This window comes from Crassostrea angulata, chromosome 5, assembly GCF_025612915.1.
Source record: "Crassostrea angulata isolate pt1a10 chromosome 5, ASM2561291v2, whole genome shotgun sequence".
NCBI classification, from domain to species: Eukaryota; Metazoa; Mollusca; class Bivalvia; order Ostreida; family Ostreidae; genus Magallana; species Magallana angulata.
This window is the reverse complement of record NC_069115.1, coordinates 50,072,147-50,096,289: the sequence shown is the minus strand read 5'-3', so window position 1 is coordinate 50,096,289 and position 24,143 is coordinate 50,072,147. Positions and strand designations below refer to the sequence as shown.

Genomic DNA, 24,143 nt, shown 5'->3' with positions numbered 1-24,143 from the left:
ATATACCAATGTCAGATATTGTCCAACCAATTAGGTGGACGAATGCGGAATGTTTGATAAAGTTAACATTCGTCTTAGGTTATCTATTTCTTGAAACTATGAAACACGATAAGTATGTTGTTATAAGCTGGAAAATCGGAATGACTGAGTGACCTTAATTTGTTATCCTTTTTTTCAATTATATATTGACCAACATAATTTATAGTTATTTTATATTTAACACATTTTTTCCCATCAGAATATATTAACTAAGTGATAACCAGTAATTGTGTAATTTGGCACATTAGCGTACATTTATGTGTTTTTGTATTAGGTGCTATACGACCAGATCTGTATCCCCGGAAGGATGCTGTTCTTCAGCAGTCGTCAGTTGAGCAGAGTCAGGGTAAACTTCACATCAGGATCAAGTACGACTTCCGGACTTCAGATGTTCTCGTTCATCTTATCGAAGGTGAATAGTTGAATCAAATTCCTAACATTACACGCAGTCTGATTTTATTAAGGTCTTCCGTTTCCAACGGAAGACCTTTCTATTATTGTGCGGGTTAAGATTATTCTTATTTTTCTTTTTTTTTTTTTTCTTCCTAGACGCGAACTTTGAGGCTTCATATCTTGCTCATTTCTGAACGGATTTTGCTCAAATTTTCAGGGCTAATGGACTTTACAAAACACTATCTTCATCAATTCATAAAAGTTAGAATTCCCTTTCCGTTAACGAGTTATTCCCCTTTTAAAAATTTTTAGGGCCTTTGGTTTCCAGACAAAGGCTCCGAGACTATGATAGCAGGGAATGGGAATCCAACAAATTTGAATAACAAAGACATTGAAGTTGTATACATCGGTTTTTGTTTTTGGATTACGTTCCTTATTTAGGAAAAGGTAGGGGGTCAAAAACAGGATTCCAAAAAGTGCAAAAATTTAGACATATTTTCCTTTATATCTTTTTAACGAAAATTTTTTTGTTAAGACATGTAGAATAAAAGTTGTGCAGAATATCAAGGGCTTTCATTTGACACCAATAAAAAAGGGCTGGCCCCTTAAATTAAGGGCCAATAGCCCCTAAAAGTTTTTGCTTAATAACTCAAAAACGGTTTGGATTTTGATATGGATGTCGCTGGAAAAGTTGTTCGTTGGGATCTCATAAAGGTCGTTACAATATTTTTTTGTAAGTGATTTGTGTAGTATGAGTGTAAAAAGCTTTACATGTTGACATGTACCTGTTTTCATTTGACAAGTTAACGAAAGTCTTTGTGCGTACAACTGGCATAAAGTTGCCGCAGAAAGTATGCTGGTTTATACAGGAGGCATTAATTTATAAGAATTTTTTTTTTGTTGGAGTTCATGCTTTTTTTTTTAGGAGTTTAAGTCATTGTTGTTAAGTTCTTATAGTGCACAATCATTAAAAACGGCAATTGGAAAACAAAACATTCTTTTTCTTTTCTTTTTAACCACAAAATATGGAATTAAAAAACTCTATGCATTACATTTTATTTATTAACTCCATGCATTTAAAATCTACCTTGAATCAGAGCTGTGTGTGTGTGTACCATTACGTAAGCTCTCCCTCGCCCGCAGCCGAGAAGATCGGTCACCATGCTCGCGGCTGGACTACCTACCGGTCAGCGGTTATCTAATACACGAGAGTTGCGTCTCTCATATATGAGTTTATTTAGCCGCGAACTCAAGAATTGTTTTAGTTTTGATTACACAAAATCTTTTGTGGATTAAACGATTGGATGTCAAGTAAGAAATAGTTCATTTAATTAATTAAAGCAATGTCATTCTCTAAAGCAATAATAGACAAAGATCAATTGTGGGGTTTAAGTTTAAAATATATAACTTCTATTTGATAGAGTAAGGTCACTATATTGCAAACTTTTCAAATCTTCCTTGGTTGTGAGCTGTGCGTTTCTGTGCGTTGTACCTTTACGAAATATATTCTTTGCCCACGGCCGAGGAGATCAGCGACGGCTGCATTACCTAGCGGTAAGCGGTTATTTAATACACAAGATTCGCACACCGCGACTTACACTTCCATGCATATGAACGTGTTTGAGTTAATATAGCCGTATATACAAGAACTGTTTTAATTTTATGTTATAAAAGTTTGTCCTACTTGTATATATTTAATTAAATATTTGAGTGTAAATGAATATTAATGAACGATATTACTCCAAATCGGAAAAATCGTTAGACATAAACTAATGGTTGGTTTGTTTATGTAAACTACTTTAAAATAAATGTTTTAAATCAACACCCCCACCCCCCCCCCCCCCCCCCTCAAATATTAAACATTTAAATGATGATAATCCCTCGCACATGGCTGAGGAGATCCGGCGCGAGTGGATAAGTGATCCGCGGTCGGTTCGTGTTCTTCTACATGTACCTTATGACGTGTTTATGTTTCATATTTTGCACGGACACAACTATATTTTATTATGTTTTCACCTATTATATTGGTTTAAGATGAAAAGATAAATTTATTTTACTTGTACAGTTGATTAAGCATTGATTTATACGATAGCGTATAAGGTAGTTTAAAAATCAAATCAAATTATAATCAAAGTTCCATGTTACATGTTTGCGGTAGGTGGTAGCACGATAAAGGAATGCCCTGAATTGAGGCATTCGATGATTATTTTAAAAAATATTCACATGAGTTTAAACAACTTTAGATTAGATTCTATCGGTCACATATTAATCACTACTGTAGTTTCATTGTGGAAGCGAACTCATTGCTGCCCCCCCCCCCCCCCCCCGCCCCGCTGACTGGTGCTCGCGCTGGATTTTTTTTTTAATTGGAGAAAAGATAGCAAGATCTGTCGAAAATCATTTTTGGTGGTTTCTTATGTGTAACATTTTGTTTCACTTTCGATCCCACCCCTTTGTTTATTCGGCCAGTCTGTGTTAATTCAATGGCCGCATGCGACCGAAAATCTTGTGTCGCTTCAGCGCACACATCTCAGAACATTTATAGCCCCAGGTCATCAATTGTTATGTAATTGAGTAACAGTTGGAAGGGTGATTTTACTACATAAAATAATAAAATCATAATATAATCTATTTGAATTGAGTACCATGCGTATAGATTCCCATAATAATTAATTTTTTTATTACCTTTCTTCGTTACATTTAATTTTGTTCAAATAATTAATAAATTTTCTATCATTTAAATTGTGTGCTTCATCAAATACGTATTCCGATTACCTTGAAGTCATTAATTTTCCATTGGCTTTTGACAAAATAGAGACGCCTGACCATCCAATGAAAACAAATACACAGAGTTTGATTGACAGGTTTAGCCAGGTGCAGGTCTCACCCGATGTCCGAGGTTATGTGTGCTGCTTGTACACAGCCGAATGGTCTCAGTAAGAGTTATCGATGTAAATAAATAATAAAAATACATGCTTATCAAAACATGATCGTGCAAGTTAAAGTTGATTTAGGTTTGTTCCAATAGAAATCATGTTTCACTAACTGTATTTAATATTTTTTATGTATAGCGAATTTTAATATTGTTTCAGTACTGAAACATCGCATGAAAACGTTAAATATACATGTAATTATCTGTTACTAGTCGTCTTTTAATATATATACCTTTCTTTTGTTTGTTAAAAATTCGCTCAATTTTGTTAAAGTAATGTAAAACACGGGCGCCATTTTGAAACAATTAACTTGTCAGAGAGTTCCGAATGAAATCTGATGAACGTTTCACACGGTTCTCGCACGCTTTGCTCGAAACGATTTACACGCTTTGCCCGAAACGCTAAACGGTTTACATGAAACTCTAAAAGGTTTACACGAAACGTTTCTTGCACGTAGGCCGCACGCTTTTTTGGTGTAGTAGTACGTTTTAGGGTCTGTAAATTTTGTCAGCACGCAATTCTAAACTTGCACATAGTCTTCAAAAATTTAAAAATATTTTAATATAGAAGTTATCTTTGAGAAAGGTTTACGTGTTTTGTAGGCGGGTTCAGTTTAAAAAAGAAATACAATTCCTGACATGAATCATGAGTACATACTGTTTATAACAATGCTTGTTACTCTTGAAAATTTAACTCGCCATTAAACATCTCACTTTTTAAAGAATGTTTGAAACGATTACATAAACTCTGCTCGACAAATAGTTTTCCTAAAATATTTTCTTCCTTTCTTTGTTTCAAAACACGTTTTATATACAGGCTTTCAATCACAACACGTTTTTATAACAAAAGCAGAACTGAAAGCATAGTCATTATAGACACCATATAACATATTTTCAACTCGCAGCAACAACGGAAGACCTACTCGGGGCTTTGCCACGAGCTCTGCTCTAGTTACTATAATTCTTTATATTCCCAAAGAGAAGCAAACTTTCAGTCAATTTTAATTTTGAATTATCCCTGGCCCTTTATTTCAGAATCTGCCATCTGCCTTGATATTAGTTACTGACATAATCGGTTTGCTTTGCTTTTTCAGTGCTCAAATAATCTTGTTTCCTTTTCAGCTCAAGAACTTGTGGTTGACAGATCACGTGATCCGGAAGGAGGATTTGGCGATCCATATATCCGGATCAGTATGATTCCGGAAGTTGATGAGAGAATACGACAATCATCCGTCAAACGCAGGACCCATAATCCGTTTTACAATGAATATTTTAAGTTCCCGGTGACACTTGATGAAGTGAAAGAGCGGACATTGATTTTCCAGGTTTTTGACTATGATAAGTTTTCCCGCCATAAAACAATGGGAGAAGTCAGTGTCGATCTTGGTCAAGTTGACGTGACAAATAGTGTAGAAATGTGGTGCGATATTCAAAAGCAAAGCCAGGTAAACAATCAACGATTACAAAGCAATAAAATCACGATTAGTATACACATGTACTATGATGTTGCAGTCACTCAGTTTCAGTGTTGTCAATTACATATGTTGCCCATGTCAAGGCATTTATTTGATTTAAAAATTGTCTTTAAAGAAAGATAAATTAAATGTACTTTACAGAGGTTTTAAAATCTGTTTTGATAGCATAACGACATGGGAGAACTTCTGCTGTCACTGAGCTACCTTCCCACAGCGGAGAGGCTGACCGTGGTCGTGCTGAAGGCGAAGGAGCTGGTTATGACGGCCGCCGGTGGATCTTGTGGTGAGGGGTCAAATGAAATTGTTACCCGTAGATGATTCTTTGTTTCATACAGGTGTCCAGAAAATCGTATTATTTTGAGAGCCTACTTTCTTATAATTTGTGATGTTTAAGAAGTTTTGATTCAAGCGTTAAAAGCAAATTACGTAACAAGTGTACTTGTTCGTGAAACAAGAGATGACATCTGACGTTGCACTAATATCCATCACTTCATTTTCAGATCCATATGTGAGGATTTCTCTTGTTGTTGACGGAAAGAAAGTGAAAAGGAAGAAAACATCAGTAAAAAGGAGCACGACCTCGCCAGTTTGGAACGAGGCTCTGACCTTCAACATTTCCTCTGACCTTCTGCCAAAGTGTAACCTTGAGGTCACTGTGCTTGACCATGACCTTATAGGTCATGGTGAATTCGTGGGACGGTGCATCATTGGTCCAAACCGACCAGATGCCGAGGGAAAACACTGGAATGACATGCTAAATAACCACCGGAAATCAATGGCTATGTGGCAGCACTTGTATAGACGATAAACGCGTCATATGTCACATGATCGTTTTTCAAAAGTTTTAATTATACATTCGTATGTATAAACGTGCTTTAAGGAGTATGAGGATGCATTGTGTACTCCCAATCTCGCCAAAGTATTAGGCCTGCGTCACTTGTTAACGATGTATTTGTGTATCAGTGTTACATGTACCATCACTTGCCTTGACTTGATTGTGATATTGAATGTGTCCCTGTCAATTTTCGATTGGATATACCGTTTAATGGTTGTTGTCGCTATGGTGACTGCGTTTGTATTCATCATATCAATGTGAGCTTCTTGTTATGCATGTGTGTCAAATTATATATATATATCTGTTGATGTTACTCTTGGCAGAAAATGTGTTTATTTTTCTGTAAAGTTTGAAATTGCACAAATAAAAGAATTTAAACAAACTTAACTGATCCATTTAAATTTAAACTAGACCTGTACTATACTTTTTGGGGGGAGGAGGGGGGGGGGTACATTCTACAAATTCTTGATTTTTTCATTACAGTGTACAGCTGGTATTGTGAAATTCGTAACAAACATTTCACCAATTTAAGGTGGAATAACACACCTAGAAAAAGTCACTCAAATTAACTGTAAATTATTTGATTATGAAAGATTTAATGATAAATAATCTATACCTATGTCAAATAAGCGAAAAATTTGCAAATTGGGGATAAAAAAAATGGATATCTAAAAAAATCAATTCAGTAAGTAACAACAAAATCCCCTGCGGGATTCGAACTCGGTATGTATGGATCACAAGCCAAACACTTTATCCACTCGGCTATGAAGTAAGTTATATGTTGCTGTCGATAAAATCTTTTTAATAAAACAAAATGTCGTTTCGATCAGAAGTCAGCCATTTTATGACGATATGTTATTCCACCTTAAACACATCGTCTCGAGCCACGTTCCGGATACCGCCTGATAGCTCTCTAGACGGGGGAGGATCATTAATACTGGTCGTGGTTTGTAACGATGATATAAATGTCACAAGTGTCATGTTTAAAAATTAAACTTTTAACAAAGCACATCTTAGTTAACCGATTTATGTCGAATGTCTTAATTTTTCCTACCTACATGGGTCTGATAGGCTGTAGTTCAAACCATGTGGGCAGAAAAACCAAAATATATTAGCCAGTTTATTTCATAATGTACACACGGGGAGGTTTTTTCAATAAAAGAAAGGTTATGTCCATGTTTTGTGTACTTTCTTGTGAAAAATAGTTTCAGCAGACATAAATTAAAGATTTTAAACCACATAAGCATTCAGCAGTGGTTTTAAAAAGGGGAGGGGGACGCAACAAGATAAACATTGGAAGACCAGAATCAAAAGAAAACAATATCCTGAAGTTATTTCCAATCATTGTACTTGAATGTCCCTGTCTGTTCTAACACTCTTTTTCATATTATAGTTATGTAATATAAAAAATTGCAATAATTTGAAACAACACCATGTTGTTTTTTAAAATTAAAAACAAAACAAAGAACGCAAAAAAATTATCTTGAAATATTCTTTAAACAAATAGATTCAAGTATCCATACATGTGTGTTTAAAATATCTCAGAGTACTAGAGGTAATTTGTAAGACATGTGATATTGGTATATGTAGAATAAACAAATAGTACATGTACTAACAAGTAATAAATCTACATGGAACATTTAATAAAAATGCATTAGCCATCACAAAACTGACACAAATAGATACTTAGTATGCATAATTCTTTAAAATATGTATATCTACACACACACACACACACTAATCCCAGCTAGATCAAACATGCTATTGATATACCCCCCCCCCCCCCCCAAAAAAAAAAGAAAAAAAAAAGTACAAAACACAAGTCAAAAAGAATTTAAGAAGAGTAATTAATTATCTAGAACATTATAAAAAAGGTCTGCTTTCTTAATATCATTAATTCTATAAAACAAAGTAAAAATACACATGCACCAAAACTGCTCTTCATTCTTCAATCTCCTTTACTTGTATATAAAGCCATGTTTTAGTTATGGCAGGCACACTTTTTTCGGTTTGATTGTTTCTCCTTTTGGAGTTTCAGTAAACTAGAGAACTGTTTTCTCAGTACATTTGATTCCCCATTCAATATGTTCTCCCAACACTCCGATTTCACCTTCATAACCAGTCGAACAAGCATGTCCCCATTTCTCATGACCTTGGAGTCAACAGCCTCGTAAGGCCAAGACATCAGAAACATGACCACAAAGTGGGCAATGGTGAGTTTTGATGACAGGCACTTTTCCTGGCCTTCAGACAAATTGCTCGTGACGCGTCCAAAACTGGCAAGATGGTGGTCGTTTACATTCTGGGTAAGAAATTTGTTGACAGCTTCAAAGAAAGGGACTTTCTCAATGTTAGTAAGAAGCTGATGAACCACACAGGCATGGGCTTTGGACAGATCTCCCACACACTTTACATCAATCTGGGTCGTCAGCACGGTCTCCTCGTCTGCAGCAGCTCTGGCGCAGTCGTTGAGACTCCTGACCACGTACTCCAGTGTCTTCTCTTGGTTTTCCTGTTCTGAGTATTCCTCCATTAGCCAGTCCTGCCACTGAGAGATCAGTGGGGATATCCCAGGGCTGAGGACATTTACATTGGCTACGTCGAAGGACGGGGATATCTTAAACAAGGTTAGGATGTCCTTCTGTTCAGTGTGGGATGATGTTTTCTTCCTCACTGAAAGATAGCCTCTGGGTTCTCCTGAAAACATTTAATAAAATGTGCTTAAGATAATGCCATTATAGAAAAAGTCCTGCAGTAAAATATATTTAAAGTAAACAAAACAATAGAAAAGGTTTGTCCCCCATTACTAGTAGATGAAAATATAGCGTAGGTTTTGACTGAATCATTTATTTGATGACCACAACATCTAACGTAATAAAAAAAATCCTTGGATTTCCATTTTTAAATGACAAAAAAAAACAATATCATATACTGTGGAATCAGTAGATTTCGGGTGGTTCAATTTTCGTGGAATTCGTGAGTACCTCTCAACCACGAATTCAAATCTTCCACGAATCAATAAATTATGGTTATAAAGTATTATTTCCCTTTGTAGTTATAAGAAGGTACACGAAATTACATCCCCACTAACCTATAAAATTTCAGTAATCCACAAAAATTGGCCCCCATGAATTTTAATGATTCCACAGTATGTTATAAATTTTAAAATACAATGTGATTCGATTTTGAATCAATATTATTCCATTTGCCACCAAAAACAACATTTCCAATGCATCACTTTCTTTATCATCCGACAGATGAATGAGCTTAAACTCATTTAATGTTTAAAAACTCAAAACAATCAACTTGTCAACTTGCCTGTAGTCTTGTCCAGAGCATGCATGGCTTCCCACAGTAGTTCAAGTGATATCCAGTGAGGGGGGTATTTAAACCTGGCGGTGTCTAAAATCAAAATGAGGTCTCTTTTGGGATGGTAGCCACCAACCGGAGAAAAATGGCCATCTCCTACAAGTACCAGGACACATAAGTCAGTAAAATATCACAAATATTATTAGAAATGGTTTACATGCAAAATCTGTACTGGCATTCAAAATGGGTATACATGTATATTGGGCAAGAGGTGTATTAAATGCACATTTAACTTTTAATGTATTAAAATTTCACATGCTTGCCTGTTTGATTGACAGTTTTCCGGGAGTAGCTGAGGATCAGGAAAGCATCGTCCCTCTTGGAGTATTCCACCACTTTTTCCCGGAACTGTTCCAGGGTCCCCCCAGTCCCGGACTTTGTGGCCTGTGTCTCGATCGAGTTACACTCAGCCAGACAGACAAACTGGTTGAAAGTAATTCCTTCATGTTCCACTAGGCTGATCGGAACACAGCAATCCAGCATTCTCTCATGGTACCATCTCCAAGGCCCTGATTTTGGAACAAGTTGAGTCAGAATAAATATAAATATAAAACGTCATTCCAGTGATTCCACTAACATTATATGACTTCTAAATAACAGCATCTAACTGTCATGTCTCCAGCTTGAAGTTGGATTTCTGTTACAGTTATTTTTGCCCTATGAACCCCTCTTTCCTGCCACACACACACAATAGCAATGAATTTATGTGGACATAATTGAATGTTGGAGTAAGAAAGATAACTCCTGTCTATACAAATATTTCAATCTATTCAACAAAACCTCTGAACATTGAGTCCTTTTTTCTAGAATTTCTCTGTAGAGTTTGTTACCTTATTCATTTTACCATTATGCATGTACTGACAAGTTTTCTTTCATATTTGACTATTCTACTCTCCAAAAATACATATTCTATTTTCATACTTGCACAATGAATGAATGTTGAATGAACATTGACTGAGCACTGAACAGATATTGATCATTGCAATGGTTAGTGTAAAAGGAGAAAATGAGGAAGATCAAAGTGTAAACCGGTGAAAACACAGTTACCGGCAATACAACACCAGAAAACGAATTCAGAGAATAAAAGCTGCAACAAAGTAAAATGGAAATTAAATGCATTATAAACTGATCATAGTATAAATGGTAACTGCAGAACACAGTGGAAGCATCATGAGCAAATGTGAGCACTTGGTATATAAATACTGGTATTTGAAATAGTCTTATATACAATGTGCTCAACCCACTGGTAAACTATACAAAATAAGAGACATAGAAGCTTACTAGATGAAAGTAGATGCTTTGGAAAATAGATTTTAAAGAGAGAATTTGAATAAGGAAAATTTTGCTGAAATCTGTTCACCTTTCCAGACAGCCCCTGGATCCACCTCCAGAGCGTTCAGAGCTATCACAAGAGTGGTCAGCCCGCAGAAGGCCGGCTCATCCTGCGTACGGAACTGGGCTGCAAGCTTAAAGTAGCACTCCATGTGTCCAGAATCCAGGGCCTCTCGGAAGATTTTTTTGCCCTCCTCTGAGTAAAATGATATACACGTATCTGGAAGAACCCTTCTGTAAAACTGAGGAACCTTTTGAGGAACATCAGCCATTGTTGTTATTTCAGGAGTTTTCTGGGAAACTAGTGGGACTCTTTTGGAACATTCTGTATTTGAATACATTACATATTTTTATAAATACACATATTTAATATAAACATTTTATCAAGTTTATATCACAAATTAAAGCTAGATGACTAAAATTTAAAAAAAAATATTAAAGCTTTTCACAGCATGAAATAAAGTAAAAAAAAAATATGAAGTACTCTTGAATTTGATCTGCCCTTTTTAAACAACAGTCTTACTGAAGAGATTTTTTTTAATGGACTACAGTTGAATGAGTCATATACAACATCCTGCTTGCTTAATGAACACGTGTTCTAAATTCATTAAAAGCCACGTACTAATCAACACTCCTTTGTTAGTAGAACATTTTAGTCGCTGATGACCTGGTTTGGCAATATAACAAAATTTTCGCATAAAACCCGTCCATCTCCACATCTAAATACGAGAGCGCCCTGTTCTCTTGAGTAGCTGGAATACATGTACATAAATTATACTGGTTAATATTATGAGCATGATCAACATGCAATTCGTAGGTTATAGATAACTCATTTAAATGATTTCAAAACAAGGAATATGCGTTGCAGTAATGATTAATACATACCAGATACATAAATAACAATAATGTACATACACAGCTGGAATTACCATGATTACACATAACGTTAGCTATTAAAAGCAACGCAAGTAGGTGACAGATTTGACCATGTTAAAGTTTTTACAGTTTTTAATGGAAAAAATAGCAAACCTTTAATCTTCTTTCCTTGAATAAAACCAACAAGTCAACTCGGTCTATGACCCAATGACCGTTTTTTGACGCAAACTGAAACTGATTGAATTTTTTTTCGCCGGTATCGAAATCGTGAATTATGATAACGCCGATCCCGATCCGAATTTTAAATCAAAGTACTGAAGTACTGACGGGAGTTGATTTTATCGATTATCATTTATTTTAAAATCAACTTATCTTGCATGGCAATTAGTTTCTAGTCTTTATTTGAATTACGCTTTTTTATATTATTTTTAGACTTTTCCGACAAGAATTTCGAGAAACCCCATATGAATCATGTTGTATATAATATTTAACGAGGCCGGGTCTAATTTGTTCTGCCCTAGATTTTTGGATGAAATTTTTTACATGAATTTCTACTGATATAATTATTATTTTAAGATTAAAAAATAAGACATTTACCACACCGTTTTTTTAGGGGGTCATCTCAAAGTTTGTAAATCTTTAACATAGGACCCTATGGGATTTTGCATGAAATGTATCAATTTTGCAAATTTTTTACATTTTTTTTTAAACTTTTGCCCTAGGGATTTCTTTTTCTGTTCTACATATTAAAGTTATTGCTAAAAGGCATCAAATGGTCAAATAAAAAAAACACCTTTCACCTCCTGGTTTATTCCAGGGGTCTTATCAAAGTTGATTTTTGTATGCCCAATTTTCCAGATTCGTCAGATAATGGCTATTTTTTATTTGACAAAGGCGGAAAAGGTGATCTACATAGTATTATTAAAACATTGAGACATATTTAAGTAACAAAAAGATATATAACATCACATATTAAGGGTCATTAATATAAAATACATGGTTACTGTCTTGAAAGATATGAATTAAGCTATGTTTACGCGGGTTAAGAAAACGTGACAGAGGGCTAGGCTTGCTGAATCCTCTTCACGTTTTCGACCTGAGCCCAAATATACTTAAACTTCGAGACATTTATGTTTATTCCACAATATAACATTAATTTTATGCATCAAACGAGCTATTTTCAACAAACTTCGCTGAATATCTGCAGTTGAAACTATCACGCCATGGCGTCAACCAAGCAAAAAGATGACGTCACAATCCAAATGAAACGCTGCGCGAAAGCGTGCGTACTCGTTCTGTACTCGGCCTCGTTAAAGATAGATTTCAAACTATGTATTAGTAATCGAAACAATTCTAAGAATCGTAAGGATCCAGGCACAATTGATATCGAACTCTAGTCTCGTTCAACCAGACGCTCGGCTGTCTCCGTTTATCTCTGACAAGCAAGAAAGCCTCTCTGCTTGTCGGAGATTTACGGAGACAGCCGAGCGTCTGGTTGAACGAGACTTTATTAAAACTCTGGCGTAGGAACACATGAGACTACAAAAATATTTAAATTGTTCGTATTATATAAAATCTGACTATTTTCAAAGTGTTTATAGATAAGTTTTCTTGAAAAATAATGCTTCAGCATACATTACATCGATTTTTTCTATTATTTTCAAGAACTAAGTCTTGTCGGCGGTGATGATTTGTGCTTAGGTCCAAACACTGTTTCACTTTTGGTTTGCCAGAGTAACTGCATAGGATAGTTGATTAAAATTAACTCCCAAAAATCACACATTACTTTTTTACGTCTTGGTTTTTAAATTTTTAGCCAGGAGGGAATTGTTGAGAGTGTTAGAATTACAGATACAAAACACAGAACTAATATATGTTATCTACATAGCTGGTATTTTTTTCTAAATAAGGGTTGCTAATGCGAAAATATGTTTTAATATCAGTTTTACACGTTATTCTTTTTTCCTTCTTCTTATATCATTTTTCTTATTCAAAAGGTAAGAAAATTCATTTGAATTAATGTATCCTTGTATGAAAATAAATGTTCTATAGAGATTGGGGATTTTCTCTATTTATAAACTGCAAGTCAGACGGAAGTCATTGTTATAAAGGCGTCATTCTTACTGCAAGCACATTGTTTAAAATTTGTTTCTTTAGGGATGGTTATCTGAATAAGTTCCTGTTGTTGTTGTTTGTTTGTTTTTTTTTTGTTTTTTTTTTTGGGGGGGGGGGGGGGGGTTGGATAGTTTATAAGATGATAAAAGCATTCTAGCTGTTATCTTACAAGTTCATGTATAAAGTATATAACAGTCTTTCAACATGAAGTATTTGACTAAATAACCGAGTTGAAAGGAATTGACAAAATCTTAATTTATCTATAAAATAAAACCTGAATACACATAATTACACAACTGTTTTTATTTCTTACTGTAACTCACAACAAGCAATTGATCAGAAAAAGAACTTCGTTATATCATTAGTACAAATACGACTATATGTTATTTTTAATACAAAACATAAAATGTGTTATTATTTAATACTATTGATTGGATCAAAATAACTCTAAGTATAGAACTAAATATGAGTAGTATATAAACTTCTATAATCTGGAACAAATCGGAAATATCGCTATCGAAATGTTTTTTTCTAACGCAACTAAAACGCTAAATCATATTTTTTTTTACATAAATTGTATTTTTAAAAAGGCCACCGCACACACACACACTGATTGAGTTATATTTATTAATAACCACACTGCACACACACACTGACCAAGTTATATATTTATTAATCACCACAATGAACATGAATTTTAAAATTATCATCTGTTGACATTACTCCAAAGAAAGCACCCTTAAGTTTTTGATATTTTTTTAAATTTTTTTAATTACATGTATATATATCTCACCCCTCACCCCTCCTTTATTTTTGAAATACTGGTTTGCTACAAATAACCCCAGCTTCCAACAAAACAAAAGACAAATGATTCTATTTGTATCTGCATAAAATATATGAAAAACAATATTCAAAATGCCAATCACTTTAGCTAAACACTGACAGTCCCCCTATATCTTTAGAGCGAAACATTAAGACTTTTTATACTCGTACATAAATGTCTTTTTATCTACAATATTATGGTATGGCAAACGTTGTTATTTTCCTTCTTACCCAATGGCGTGTGTAGTTTTCTTTAATACATGGTTGATATACGTACATGTAATGCATTTTATGATCTTTTATTTGTATCTTGTAGATCATTCCGTTTTTATTTGATTTTTTCTGTAATTTCCAATCTTATTAAAATTTGACCTTTCGCGTCACTATTTGTTGACCTATTATCGTTAGTGAAAATTTCAATTATAGATAAACCAAAAAGTGAGATGAACGGTCTAATTCTAATTACATGATAGATTGATAATTTTTCATTTTGTATTCAATATTTCACATTTGTATTCTAATAGGTTGTTTTAATTGGAAGTGTGTACATTTCTCATTTGTGTTTTCATTTGCTTATTTCTTGTAATAAATGCAAATGAAAACATCATTCCGAATATTTGGTTAACATACATTGCAGGTGAAAAATACTGAATACATAGAAAGAATATATCAAATACACAAACAAAAATAAAAACGGAAGTCCATTCAATGCCAATAGACCTACACAATACAGATAGAAAATCCTAAAATACAAATGCAACAAGAACTAAAATAACAACATTAGTCATGCCATAATATTGTAAAACAGAAATAAATTTGACAGAACGTGCATGGGAAATGTGTTAAAGTATTACGGTATGTGGTTTAAAGTACAATAAAAATGTGAAAACGACAAAACAAGCCAATCAATGCGGTCAGAATGGTCACGCGGTTCTCACACTAAGTACGTGCGAACGGTTCCCTTGATGAACTGGTTACATATCAAACAGTACTTGACGGAGGGGCCACAGTCCGTGCACGTGCACAGGTGTCCACAGGGCAGAAACACCACGGAAACGAGGTTGGTCTTGCACTTCCGGCAGTATACCGACTTCCGTAGCTGCGCGTTCTCTTTTTCAGCCACATCATCTTGGGGCTCAGTCTCTAAAATAAGAAACAATACCGTGGACTTCATGAGTTTTATTAGTATTGGGCTTCATCGATGTAATATAAAACAACTTCTTACCTTTCTTTTCCTCTATTTCACACTCCTGCACAACTCCATCCTCTATGTCGAAAATTAGAGAAAGCAGTTCAGGAGCGGAAAGGGAAGAATTGTCTTAAATAGAAAAAAAAAACCCATTAATTTAAACCATCTCAACTTGATACCTCTTGATACATTAAGGAAAAGATATCAAAACAGAACTCAACGAAGTCATAAAATATACACAGACAAAGAAAAATCAGCGACATCACTCTTGTCTAACCTCCGTTTCTTTTGCGGAAAAGAACAAGGGCTTTTTGCACCATTTCTTTACTGTAGCCATTTTGAAGTAAACTTTCCACGGCTGGATTGTTCCACGAGTCGCTATCAGACCCTATGAAAAATAGAAAGTAATATATATTTCTAAAAGCGAAGCCACAATCATATTTGGTCCTTATGCCCCATAAGAAGCAATACAATATATAAAGTAAATTATATATAATTAGTGCTATTTTTTAGTAAATACATGTATAATTATATTCATTTAACCCTGACACCCCCCACTGGAAAATTTAAACTTATTTAAAATTCACATAGTAATTAGTAAAACTATAATGAATTGGCCCAGAACCCCCCACTTCATTGCAAATTACTCATTGGACAACGCCCTCCTCCTAAAAAAACGTTTTCTCACATGTATCTAAGCGTATTAAAATTCTAACGTCTAAAATTAAAGTATGGCTTTTAAATGTATGAATCTAATAAGGTGTCTTTGATTATTGCTGAAGCATGTAAAAACTTTAAAAGGCATCGTTCGATAGGCTTCAGTGGGATTCAATAAGTTCAATATTCTGTTGAAAATGTACATACAATTTGTTAAGACTTTCTATTCTCAATGATATTAGAAATAACACATCTTTTTTAGCATGAATGATTTGTTTCGTTGCCAGCGCCGATAGTGTAATACGTTCAATTCTTATCTACGAATATTAAAAAATTCCTTATATGAAGAACTATAAATACAGCAATATTAAATCAATGAATTCAAGTGTATATTCTTTTATTGAGTTGTTATTAATGGTGGCTGTGAACGGAAATGGAATGCTTTGTCAATTTGTACATTTGTTTCCTAATTTCTCAACCACAAATTGTTTTAACAACGCAGCCATGTGTACAAGAACAGTGTTCCTTTGTAATCAGCTGTAAGGGTTCATAAACCACTGTACTTACAACCCTCGATGTCAAATCGGGATAGTTTAAAAATTCCGTCAAATTTTAGTAGTTAGATCACTTACCACAGGCTATTTATTTCACGGAAAGAATGATGAAATAGGACCGATCCTAGTACAAGAATCCAATTTCTCAGCGATAATTATAGAATTTAAAGATTTAAACTGTTATTGAGATCTCATTAAAATATCTTGGTAAGGACTTGAAAATGGTGGTCTAATCTTAGTATACTTGGAAATCCGGATACATTTTATTTTTCAAGCCCACTTTGAAAAATTACGCACTTTGAAAAAAATTAAAGTACGTTAATTTTAAAACCAAGAAAACGCACTTTGAACAAACATATTTATTTCAAAGTGCGTTGATATTGTCGATATTTACGCACTTTGAAAAAAAATATTCAGGGTTTAGTCGAAATAATTGATACTTTTATATACAATAAATGATTGTTTTAACCTCGTTTAGCTTAATGGGATATATCTAAAAAAGAAACCCAATGCATTCCCAGTTATCTTGATAAACAGTTTACCGATTAGAATTTTCTTTTCTCATAATCTTACGTACATAATGTAGTTTGACAATTTACACATACAGAACTCGGGAGGTTCGAATAATCCAAATTCTACATAAACTACATCGCTTAGCAATTGCCCTTTCCTTTTTGTGTATGCAACACATTTACTTCTTATCTAGTACATTGGGCTATGCCAGAAACGAAATTGATTTATTAATATTGAAAATGAGTTATATATATATTGATAATGGAGATCAATGTATAACAAATTTTAACTGGCTTCAATTGTATGTGCTTGTAAATAAACATAATGTGAAAAAAGGATGTGTTATTTATGTTTATCAAAAACACTATGATCTTTTAGAAGATTAATACGATAAAAAATCCCACATCCCACACCCTAATGCCTTTTTTTAAGTTTATAATAATTTAATGTTTGTCAATGTAATTTTTTGATTTAAACAATATTCTTTTCAATATAATATATTGAACGGGATTAGGCAGCAGGCACAACCTTTTTCAGCCATCTCCCTACATCAAGGACAAAATGTAACAAATTAAAATATTTGAATGTTCAGTAATAATGATAGTGATAACACAAGACAGACTATAGAAAGATAATAATTATAAAAAAGGAAGAAAACAAAACTAACAATATGGTACTGGTTTGAAAAGAAAAGATAAGACTAAATGCTGTTTTCGTAAATAATTACAAAAAGTGTTTTGTTACTGCAATAGAAGTATGTATTGCTTTGAATATTTGAATATATTTGATATTATGTCCATGGTTAGGACTACCATATAATATTAATTCAAGTAGAAGTTGACGAATAGAACTAATTATGATATTTGTTTATGGCTTAAAAAAGAGTAATTCTACATGATTCATACTTAGGAAATTTGAAAAAAATAATGATAAACATCTTAATTCAACAGAATTTGCACAATTACAAAACACGATGCAGTTTCTGTTAAACCATGTTTATACATATCTGCCAATGTATTATCTTTTATATGTATTTACGTGTCCCAAAATTAAAAAGTTCATTACTTTTCCTACAAAAATATGAATTCAATAGACTTTGAAACGAGGAAATGCAAGAAGCATGTCTAATGTGATCTGGTAAATCAAGCCATTGTTTGACAGTGGAAGGGAAAAAACTGTCATATAGGATGTAGTTCTTATTTGAGGAATTTTGAATTGTACCTTACTGTCAATGTAATTTGTTTTTAAAACGAAGTGATTTGGGTGATTAGAATTTAAAAAGAGGGTTTATGTTGAAACTCTTACGGATGATTTAGCATACCATTGGAGAAATTACTGTTTGGCCAGTTCGATATCAATGTACTTAATTTAATTTGCAACAAAGCATATTTCTTTTTCCAATCTTAAACGTTTCCTCCAAGTTGCTGAATATCATGTTTTGGGAGGCAAAATTAGGGGTAGTGGACCTTCTTCCTGTAATCAATTAAATGATGTACTGGTAATTGACCTATATCTTTGAAAATTGTTTTCAAAGTGCATATGTTTTTCAAAAAGCGTTGCCACAGCCCATCAATAGTTTAATTATGTTGGGTTCAGTAGTTAATTAAACGTTTGAAATGTAATGTTTGTTTACAGAAGAAGAGGTTAATTTTGACGTCACAAACAGTGCATTTTCCCGTGATTTTCATAAAACTGAGCAGAAGACACAAGTTCCTTAGTGGTTTTTTGAAAAGTAAAATATGTCCTCAGCTGTCGCCCACGATGAAACTCACACTATAATTTTATCATGTGATATTACATAAACTATATACAAATTTCGTTGTGGGCGACGGCTGCAGACACATTTTTCTCTTCAAAAAATTACTTTTGACCAAATCTTAGCAATACCAAAATGTTGAAGGAAGTCGTAATTATTTTTTGAAACAAAATAAAAGTGCATATCTTGGTACTTTATATTCACACATGTTCAAGATGGTATATGTGTATTTTTACGAGATTGAGCTTTTGAATATTGGGGCAAATATTGAAAGAAATTGTACCTTGTCGCATCTTACCTCTGATCTTTTGCTGACTTTCTGCCAATGTCACTTGTTTCTCGTTTTCAGCCTTATACTACAAAAGGAGCAGTTTTTAAAACAAAAGAATGCAAGAAGTAGAGAGAAATATACATTATACATCCTTATTCTCTCTCTCTCTCTCTCTCTCTCTGTCTCTCTGTCTCTCTCTCTCTCTGTCTCTCTCTCTCTCTCTCTGTCTCTCTCTCTCTTAACCTGAGCAGGGTCATTTTGTTTTAGTTGTTCCAGACGAACGAATTCTTGCCCCTTGATGTTAAGAAGGAAGGGACAGTCAGACGACCATCGCGCATGCTCACACCAAGGTATGTCATCGTCCTTCCAATCTTGCAACCCCTGGCCACAATAAAAACAGAAGACAATGTCCAAGTTCCCTGCAAAATGGAGTTTATGATAATTACTGACATTTTTTAACAAAATGGTGATTCGGTTAAAAAGAACAAGTGAAAAGCTGTCAATGTGACAGCAAACCGGGTTTTCTTTTATGTAAACTGTATCCATAATCCATGTCAACCCTTATCCAGTGAAATGAAGTACCCTACATGTATATGCAACATTTTGCCAAAAAATGACTAAGTTCAAAAGCTGGTATTTTTTCGATAAATTATCGGAAATTAAAATCCTAGCAATATGCACACCTCTGATATATGTACAATTGATCTGCAAAAGAACAACTTCCTATCTTGAGAACTGTAGGAGGAGTTATCTGTACAATGAGGGTGCCCTATATGCAATATTTTGCCAAAAAATGACTAAGTTCAAAAGCTGGTATTTTTCGATGAATTATCGGAAATCAAAATCCTAGCAATATGCACACCTCTGATATATGTACAAATGATCTGCAAAAGAACAACTTCCTATCTTGAAAACTGTAGGAGGAGTTATCCGTACAATGAGGGTTCCCTATATGCAATATTTTGCCAAAAAATGACTAAGTTCAAAAGCTGGTATTTTTTCGATGAATTATCGGAAATCAAAATCCTAGCAATATGCACACCTCTGATATATGTACAATTGATCTGCAAAAGAACAACTTCCTATCTTGAAAACTGTAGGAGGAGTTATCCGTACAATGAGGGTACCCTTTTGGCAGCCGCCCGCCCGCCCGCCATTTTCACCATTTTAATAACCGGATTTTTCCGTTGGAAAACCCGGTTAAAAACACTATGCCCGATGTACTGAAACCTAAAGAAAAGACTCTGTGTGCACTAAGCATTATCACACCCATATGTATAATGAAAGAAGATATCAATATCTAAAAGGATATAATGTACAAAAATAAGTTCATATAGTACTTTTTAACCACAAGTCATACCAAAATAAATATAAAACCAGAGACTCACCTGAATAAAAGGCACTCACCCGTATAAAAGAAGCCGGCCTCTGCCAGGTCTTCAGGGCGTTGCCTGTAGCAACTCGGCCAGTTCTTGAAAGAACCAAGACGGACATCTTTGATGGCATACTGTCGGTACTTTGGTGGACTGACTGTAATTCCGTACTCTGTGGCTATGTTCTTAGCCCTGTCCCTCCCTCGAGGTTGCTCTCTTGAATTTGAATTGGAGGTTGCTGCATGAGAGTTTGACCTTTCGTAAAAAACGTAGTCGTGTGTGTGCTGGTACCCATCCGCACCGTTTCCATATTCATCGGAAGATTGGTGACTGCCCAGACCATTCAAAATACTGCCATTTTGTTCAGTTACCATTTCACGGGATATTCTGGTTTGATTGGCGTTGTTAGACTCTTATAACTTGTTAGACTATGATTTTTTCAGATACTAATGATAATATTGTTATGATGATATTGTTAATACAAAAGAGTTAGTAAAAAAAAAAACAAAACCCACTGCACAATTTCAATTTGTTTCAGAATCAATCTGATTATTTAGAACTGTTCTATGTCGCTGTCAATGACAATAGCACAGTCAACTATGAAATGTCTTTGGTCGCTTTTTATCAAACGAATGTCGTCGTAAAAGTTGGACAGGCCCAGAATCAGAGAGTTCCGAGCGTACGTCCGATCCGTGAACCGAGAGGTCATCAGTGAGATTTTGACCCGAATTATCTCAGAAGTCGTCTTCACTCCCATTGTCGATTTTCATCCTTGCAGAAACCCTCTATGAAATAAAAAACAAGCAAAAAACTTGACATATTTTTCAGAGTAATAGTTCCTCATCTTTCTTGAGAACACATTTATCGCCAAGTACTTTTGTAAGATTAAACAAGTTGCTGTCCTTTAAAAAAGAACTGCAATACGTGGACCATTTGCATGTGTTTCCAACGAAAACGTGAAAGCCTTAAAATTATCACAGATTCCACCGACTCTAGCCCCCAGCTTTTAACCACTAAATTTGTACGTTGTATTACGTATATATATGTAAAGTTTACTTTTAATCTCAGAATTTCAAGGGTTCATACTTCTAAAATAATTATGATCTATATTAATGAAGATTGCATGTATAGTATCAGGCATTCGGCGAATTCTAATTTTTGCGCACACATTACGCTTCGCACTACTTTGTTACATATAACTACGTTATGCAGTTACAGCTATACTATAAATGTGTAAATCAATTTCATATTTTGATGCATCTTTCTTGAGATTTAAACTTTTATACAGTGACATAATTATTCCATCATCTATTATATACAGTCACATTCAATCATACTTAAATAATTTTAATCGGGAAGTACTCTAGCCTCGCCTTCTATAAAAGTAAAGTTAAGCTACATGTGTATTCGGAAATCAACAAAACATTAAAAATTATGCTATTTGATGCATGCTGTAGTTTCGGCATAACATTACCTTATTTCATAATACTGACAGTTTATCACATGCCGATCATTTCTTTAAAAGGAATACTTTGTTTCTGTAATGTTTACCGACAACTTTACAAATACAGCGCCTTTGAACTTAGATGTGCCACAGGGGCTTGGTTGTTGGATAGTGAAGTTCTTAATTATTTGTTCCATCTAAGATTACCAATCTTAATCAATTTTTTTCTTCGGGAACAAATAATTAAGAACTTCACTATCCAACAACCAAGCCCCTGTGAGATGTGAATATGGCATGGAATCCCGGTCCCGATTCAGATAAACCTGTGCTTGCCTGGTTCCTTGAGCTACCCATTACGTACAGGAACCAGGCTAGCTCATGCGCAGGCTGAATTTTCCCCATAGCATACGGTTTAACCTCGCTTATATATTTTCTGCGTGGACCTCAGGGTCCACGCAAAAAAGACGAAATTAAAGGCAATGCAAAGGCAATATTCTGGTGAATGAATAGTAAGATCAAAGTATAAAGAGGAATGTTGGCCCATCCCCATGTTGTCAAATTGCACTAAACTTATTATGTATTTGTGGGTTTTTTAAATGTGCGTAGATGCACGTAATTCCTTTTTCATAACTAGGATTCGAAAACCAAATAGTATTTACTAGTACTTCATACTAAGGACAACATTATCGATTTTACTTGCTTACGTGTATATATATCCTGTTTACTTACGTGCCTATATTTGATGGGATTTAATACTTATACAAGATTAAAGTTTTTTAAATCATACGATAAGCTTGATATTTTAATACACGAAATCCTCGTCATATACAAAAGTTCTATCTCCGTTTAACGTGGTACGGGACACCTGTTGATGTTTATGTGGATAAAAGTACATAATAACCAAATACTTTCACCGGTTTAGAATTTTCAAGTTTTACAATTATAGTTGACCAAAGAAAACTTAATTTTTAAAAAATTCTGGAACTCAAGGTAAAAATTATAAATGTTAAACCCCAACGTGAATTGAAATCATGATTTGGAGATTTATTATTTAGTACATGTTCTCACTCATTACGCTACGCTGTTAGGTAACAATATTGAGAAAGAATGTACTTGATTTTATTGTTCATTCCAATAGGAAGTACATGCGGATATGGAGATGACCCAGATCGCCTCTTTTTGAAATTCAAAACCCATGAAGTCAAATACAATTTCGTCAGTCGAAAAAAAAAGTCACCACTTCTTCCAAGTATCAATCGCTTCTTTCAGTCAACTCCTGTTTTCTTGTTTTTCGTGTTGTTTGATAAAAAAAAAAAAACTGAATTTTATGATTCTCTGAAAAATAGACATGCCTATTTTGTTTGAGGATGGCCAATAATCGTTGTGCGATTTCTTATCTTAATTTTAACCCAACTTACCATCATAAGTACGGTAAACCGAATGAAACAGTTACCTGGTACGTTAGTGATCTTGAAAGAACACACACTTACATGTACACTGTCCATTTAAGTAAACTAATTATACAATTTAACATGCTACACAATACTCTAATATTTCATATCACTGGGTTCAGATCTTAAAGTAAAATAAAAGGTACCAAATTCAATGGCGACTGGTTATAAGTTACCTTTGTTTGATATTGATAAACACCTTGCATAACAACTTGATTTTAAGAACGGTCAATTAACTTAAAAATTTATGTTAATGGCAAGCTTTCATAGAAATGATAGGAAAAGTATAACCACTTTGTACAATAAAACGAAACTACATACGTTACCAACTAAATCTTTAACTTCCTTGTAACTCAGATAAACGTGGATAATTGGAATAAGGACACACTTGAAAAACTTTATCTATATACCGTATATAATGTTTTTTAAACTTATCAATAAAGTCAAAAATAGAAACGGGAATTCCAATTCTATAATTATTTTCAGCGGGATGTCTGGGTCGATATGCATATTGTCAACTACGTTAAGTATATATTTTTACTGCACTGTAAAGTTTATTGATCGTATGTATATTTTGTATATGCATTCCAACTGTTCTTAATTTTTATTAACACTACAAAACAAGTTTAATTTCTGATTCTTACTTTTTATAATGATTAGAAGCAAGGTAACTCGTTCAATGCATTTTCTAGTATCTATAACTAAACCTAGTATGTTATATGCATGAAACAGATGATAATCTATTTT

The 24,143-nt window shown here is 34.1% G+C and overlaps 3 protein-coding genes across 7 annotated transcripts in view; 1 reads left to right on the top strand and 2 right to left on the bottom strand.

Annotated features, from left to right (window-relative positions):
* The window catches only part of LOC128185898 (synaptotagmin-1-like), a 25,237-nt gene extending 19,181 nt beyond the window's left edge, over positions 1–6,056 (top strand). For all 3 annotated transcript variants that reach the window (XM_052855603.1, XM_052855602.1, XM_052855604.1), the window contains 4 exons: positions 314–451; positions 4,487–4,809; positions 5,005–5,122; positions 5,340–6,056. In XM_052855603.1, coding sequence (XP_052711563.1) covers positions 314–451; positions 4,487–4,809; positions 5,005–5,122; positions 5,340–5,647 — 887 coding nt within the window. In that variant the 3' untranslated portion in view covers positions 5,648–6,056. The remainder of the gene's footprint in view (positions 1–313; positions 452–4,486; positions 4,810–5,004; positions 5,123–5,339) is intronic.
* Positions 6,057–7,152: 1,096 nt separating this feature from the next.
* Positions 7,153–11,671, bottom strand: LOC128186061 (glutathione gamma-glutamylcysteinyltransferase-like). The gene is made up of 6 exons (XM_052855789.1): positions 11,405–11,671; positions 10,998–11,127; positions 10,404–10,700; positions 9,307–9,552; positions 8,993–9,139; positions 7,153–8,371 (listed from the first exon to the last, which is right to left on the bottom strand). Exons 2-6 carry the CDS (start codon positions 11,092–11,094, stop codon positions 7,656–7,658), a joined length of 1,503 nt encoding a protein of 500 aa, XP_052711749.1. The 5' UTR covers positions 11,095–11,127; positions 11,405–11,671; the 3' UTR covers positions 7,153–7,655.
* Positions 11,672–13,665: 1,994 nt separating this feature from the next.
* Positions 13,666–23,845, bottom strand: LOC128184984 (baculoviral IAP repeat-containing protein 3-like). 3 transcript variants are annotated; one of them, XM_052854647.1, is made up of 7 exons: positions 23,723–23,845; positions 20,536–21,286; positions 19,372–19,547; positions 19,141–19,213; positions 15,655–15,765; positions 15,414–15,506; positions 13,666–15,331 (listed from the first exon to the last, which is right to left on the bottom strand). In XM_052854647.1, the coding sequence occupies exons 2-7, from the start codon at positions 20,873–20,875 to the stop codon at positions 15,123–15,125; spliced, it is 1,002 nt and encodes a 333-aa protein (XP_052710607.1). In that variant the 5' UTR covers positions 20,876–21,286; positions 23,723–23,845; the 3' UTR covers positions 13,666–15,122. The 3 variants fall into 3 exon arrangements, with proteins under 3 accessions (XP_052710607.1, XP_052710606.1, XP_052710609.1); XM_052854646.1 differs by having other exon boundaries at positions 23,718–23,842; XM_052854649.1 differs by lacking the exon at positions 23,723–23,845 and having other exon boundaries at positions 19,156–19,213.
* Between the last annotated feature and the right edge of the window lie 298 nt (positions 23,846–24,143).

Bases quoted from the DNA above. Each gene is read 5' to 3' on its own strand.
- LOC128186061 (XM_052855789.1), bottom strand. From the start codon at position 11,094: ATGTGGAGATGGACGGGTTTTATGCGAAAATTTTGTTATATTGCCAAA. The intron at 10,701-10,997 runs GTACGTGGCTTT...ATTCAAATACAG, and splicing joins TAACAAAGGAGTGTTGATTA to AATGTTCCAAAAGAGTCCCA. The intron at 9,140-9,306 runs GCAAGCATGTGA...TGGTACTTGTAG, and splicing joins GAAAACTGTCAATCAAACAG to GAGATGGCCATTTTTCTCCG.
- LOC128184984 (XM_052854647.1), bottom strand. From the start codon at position 20,875: ATGGTAACTGAACAAAATGGCAGTATTTTGAATGGTCTGGGCAGTCAC. The intron at 19,214-19,371 runs GTTAAGAGAGAG...CTCCTTTTGTAG, and splicing joins AACAAAATGACCCTGCTCAG to TATAAGGCTGAAAACGAGAA. The intron at 15,766-19,140 runs GTACAATTTCTT...TATTTTTCATAG, and splicing joins CAGAGGTAAGATGCGACAAG to GGTCTGATAGCGACTCGTGG.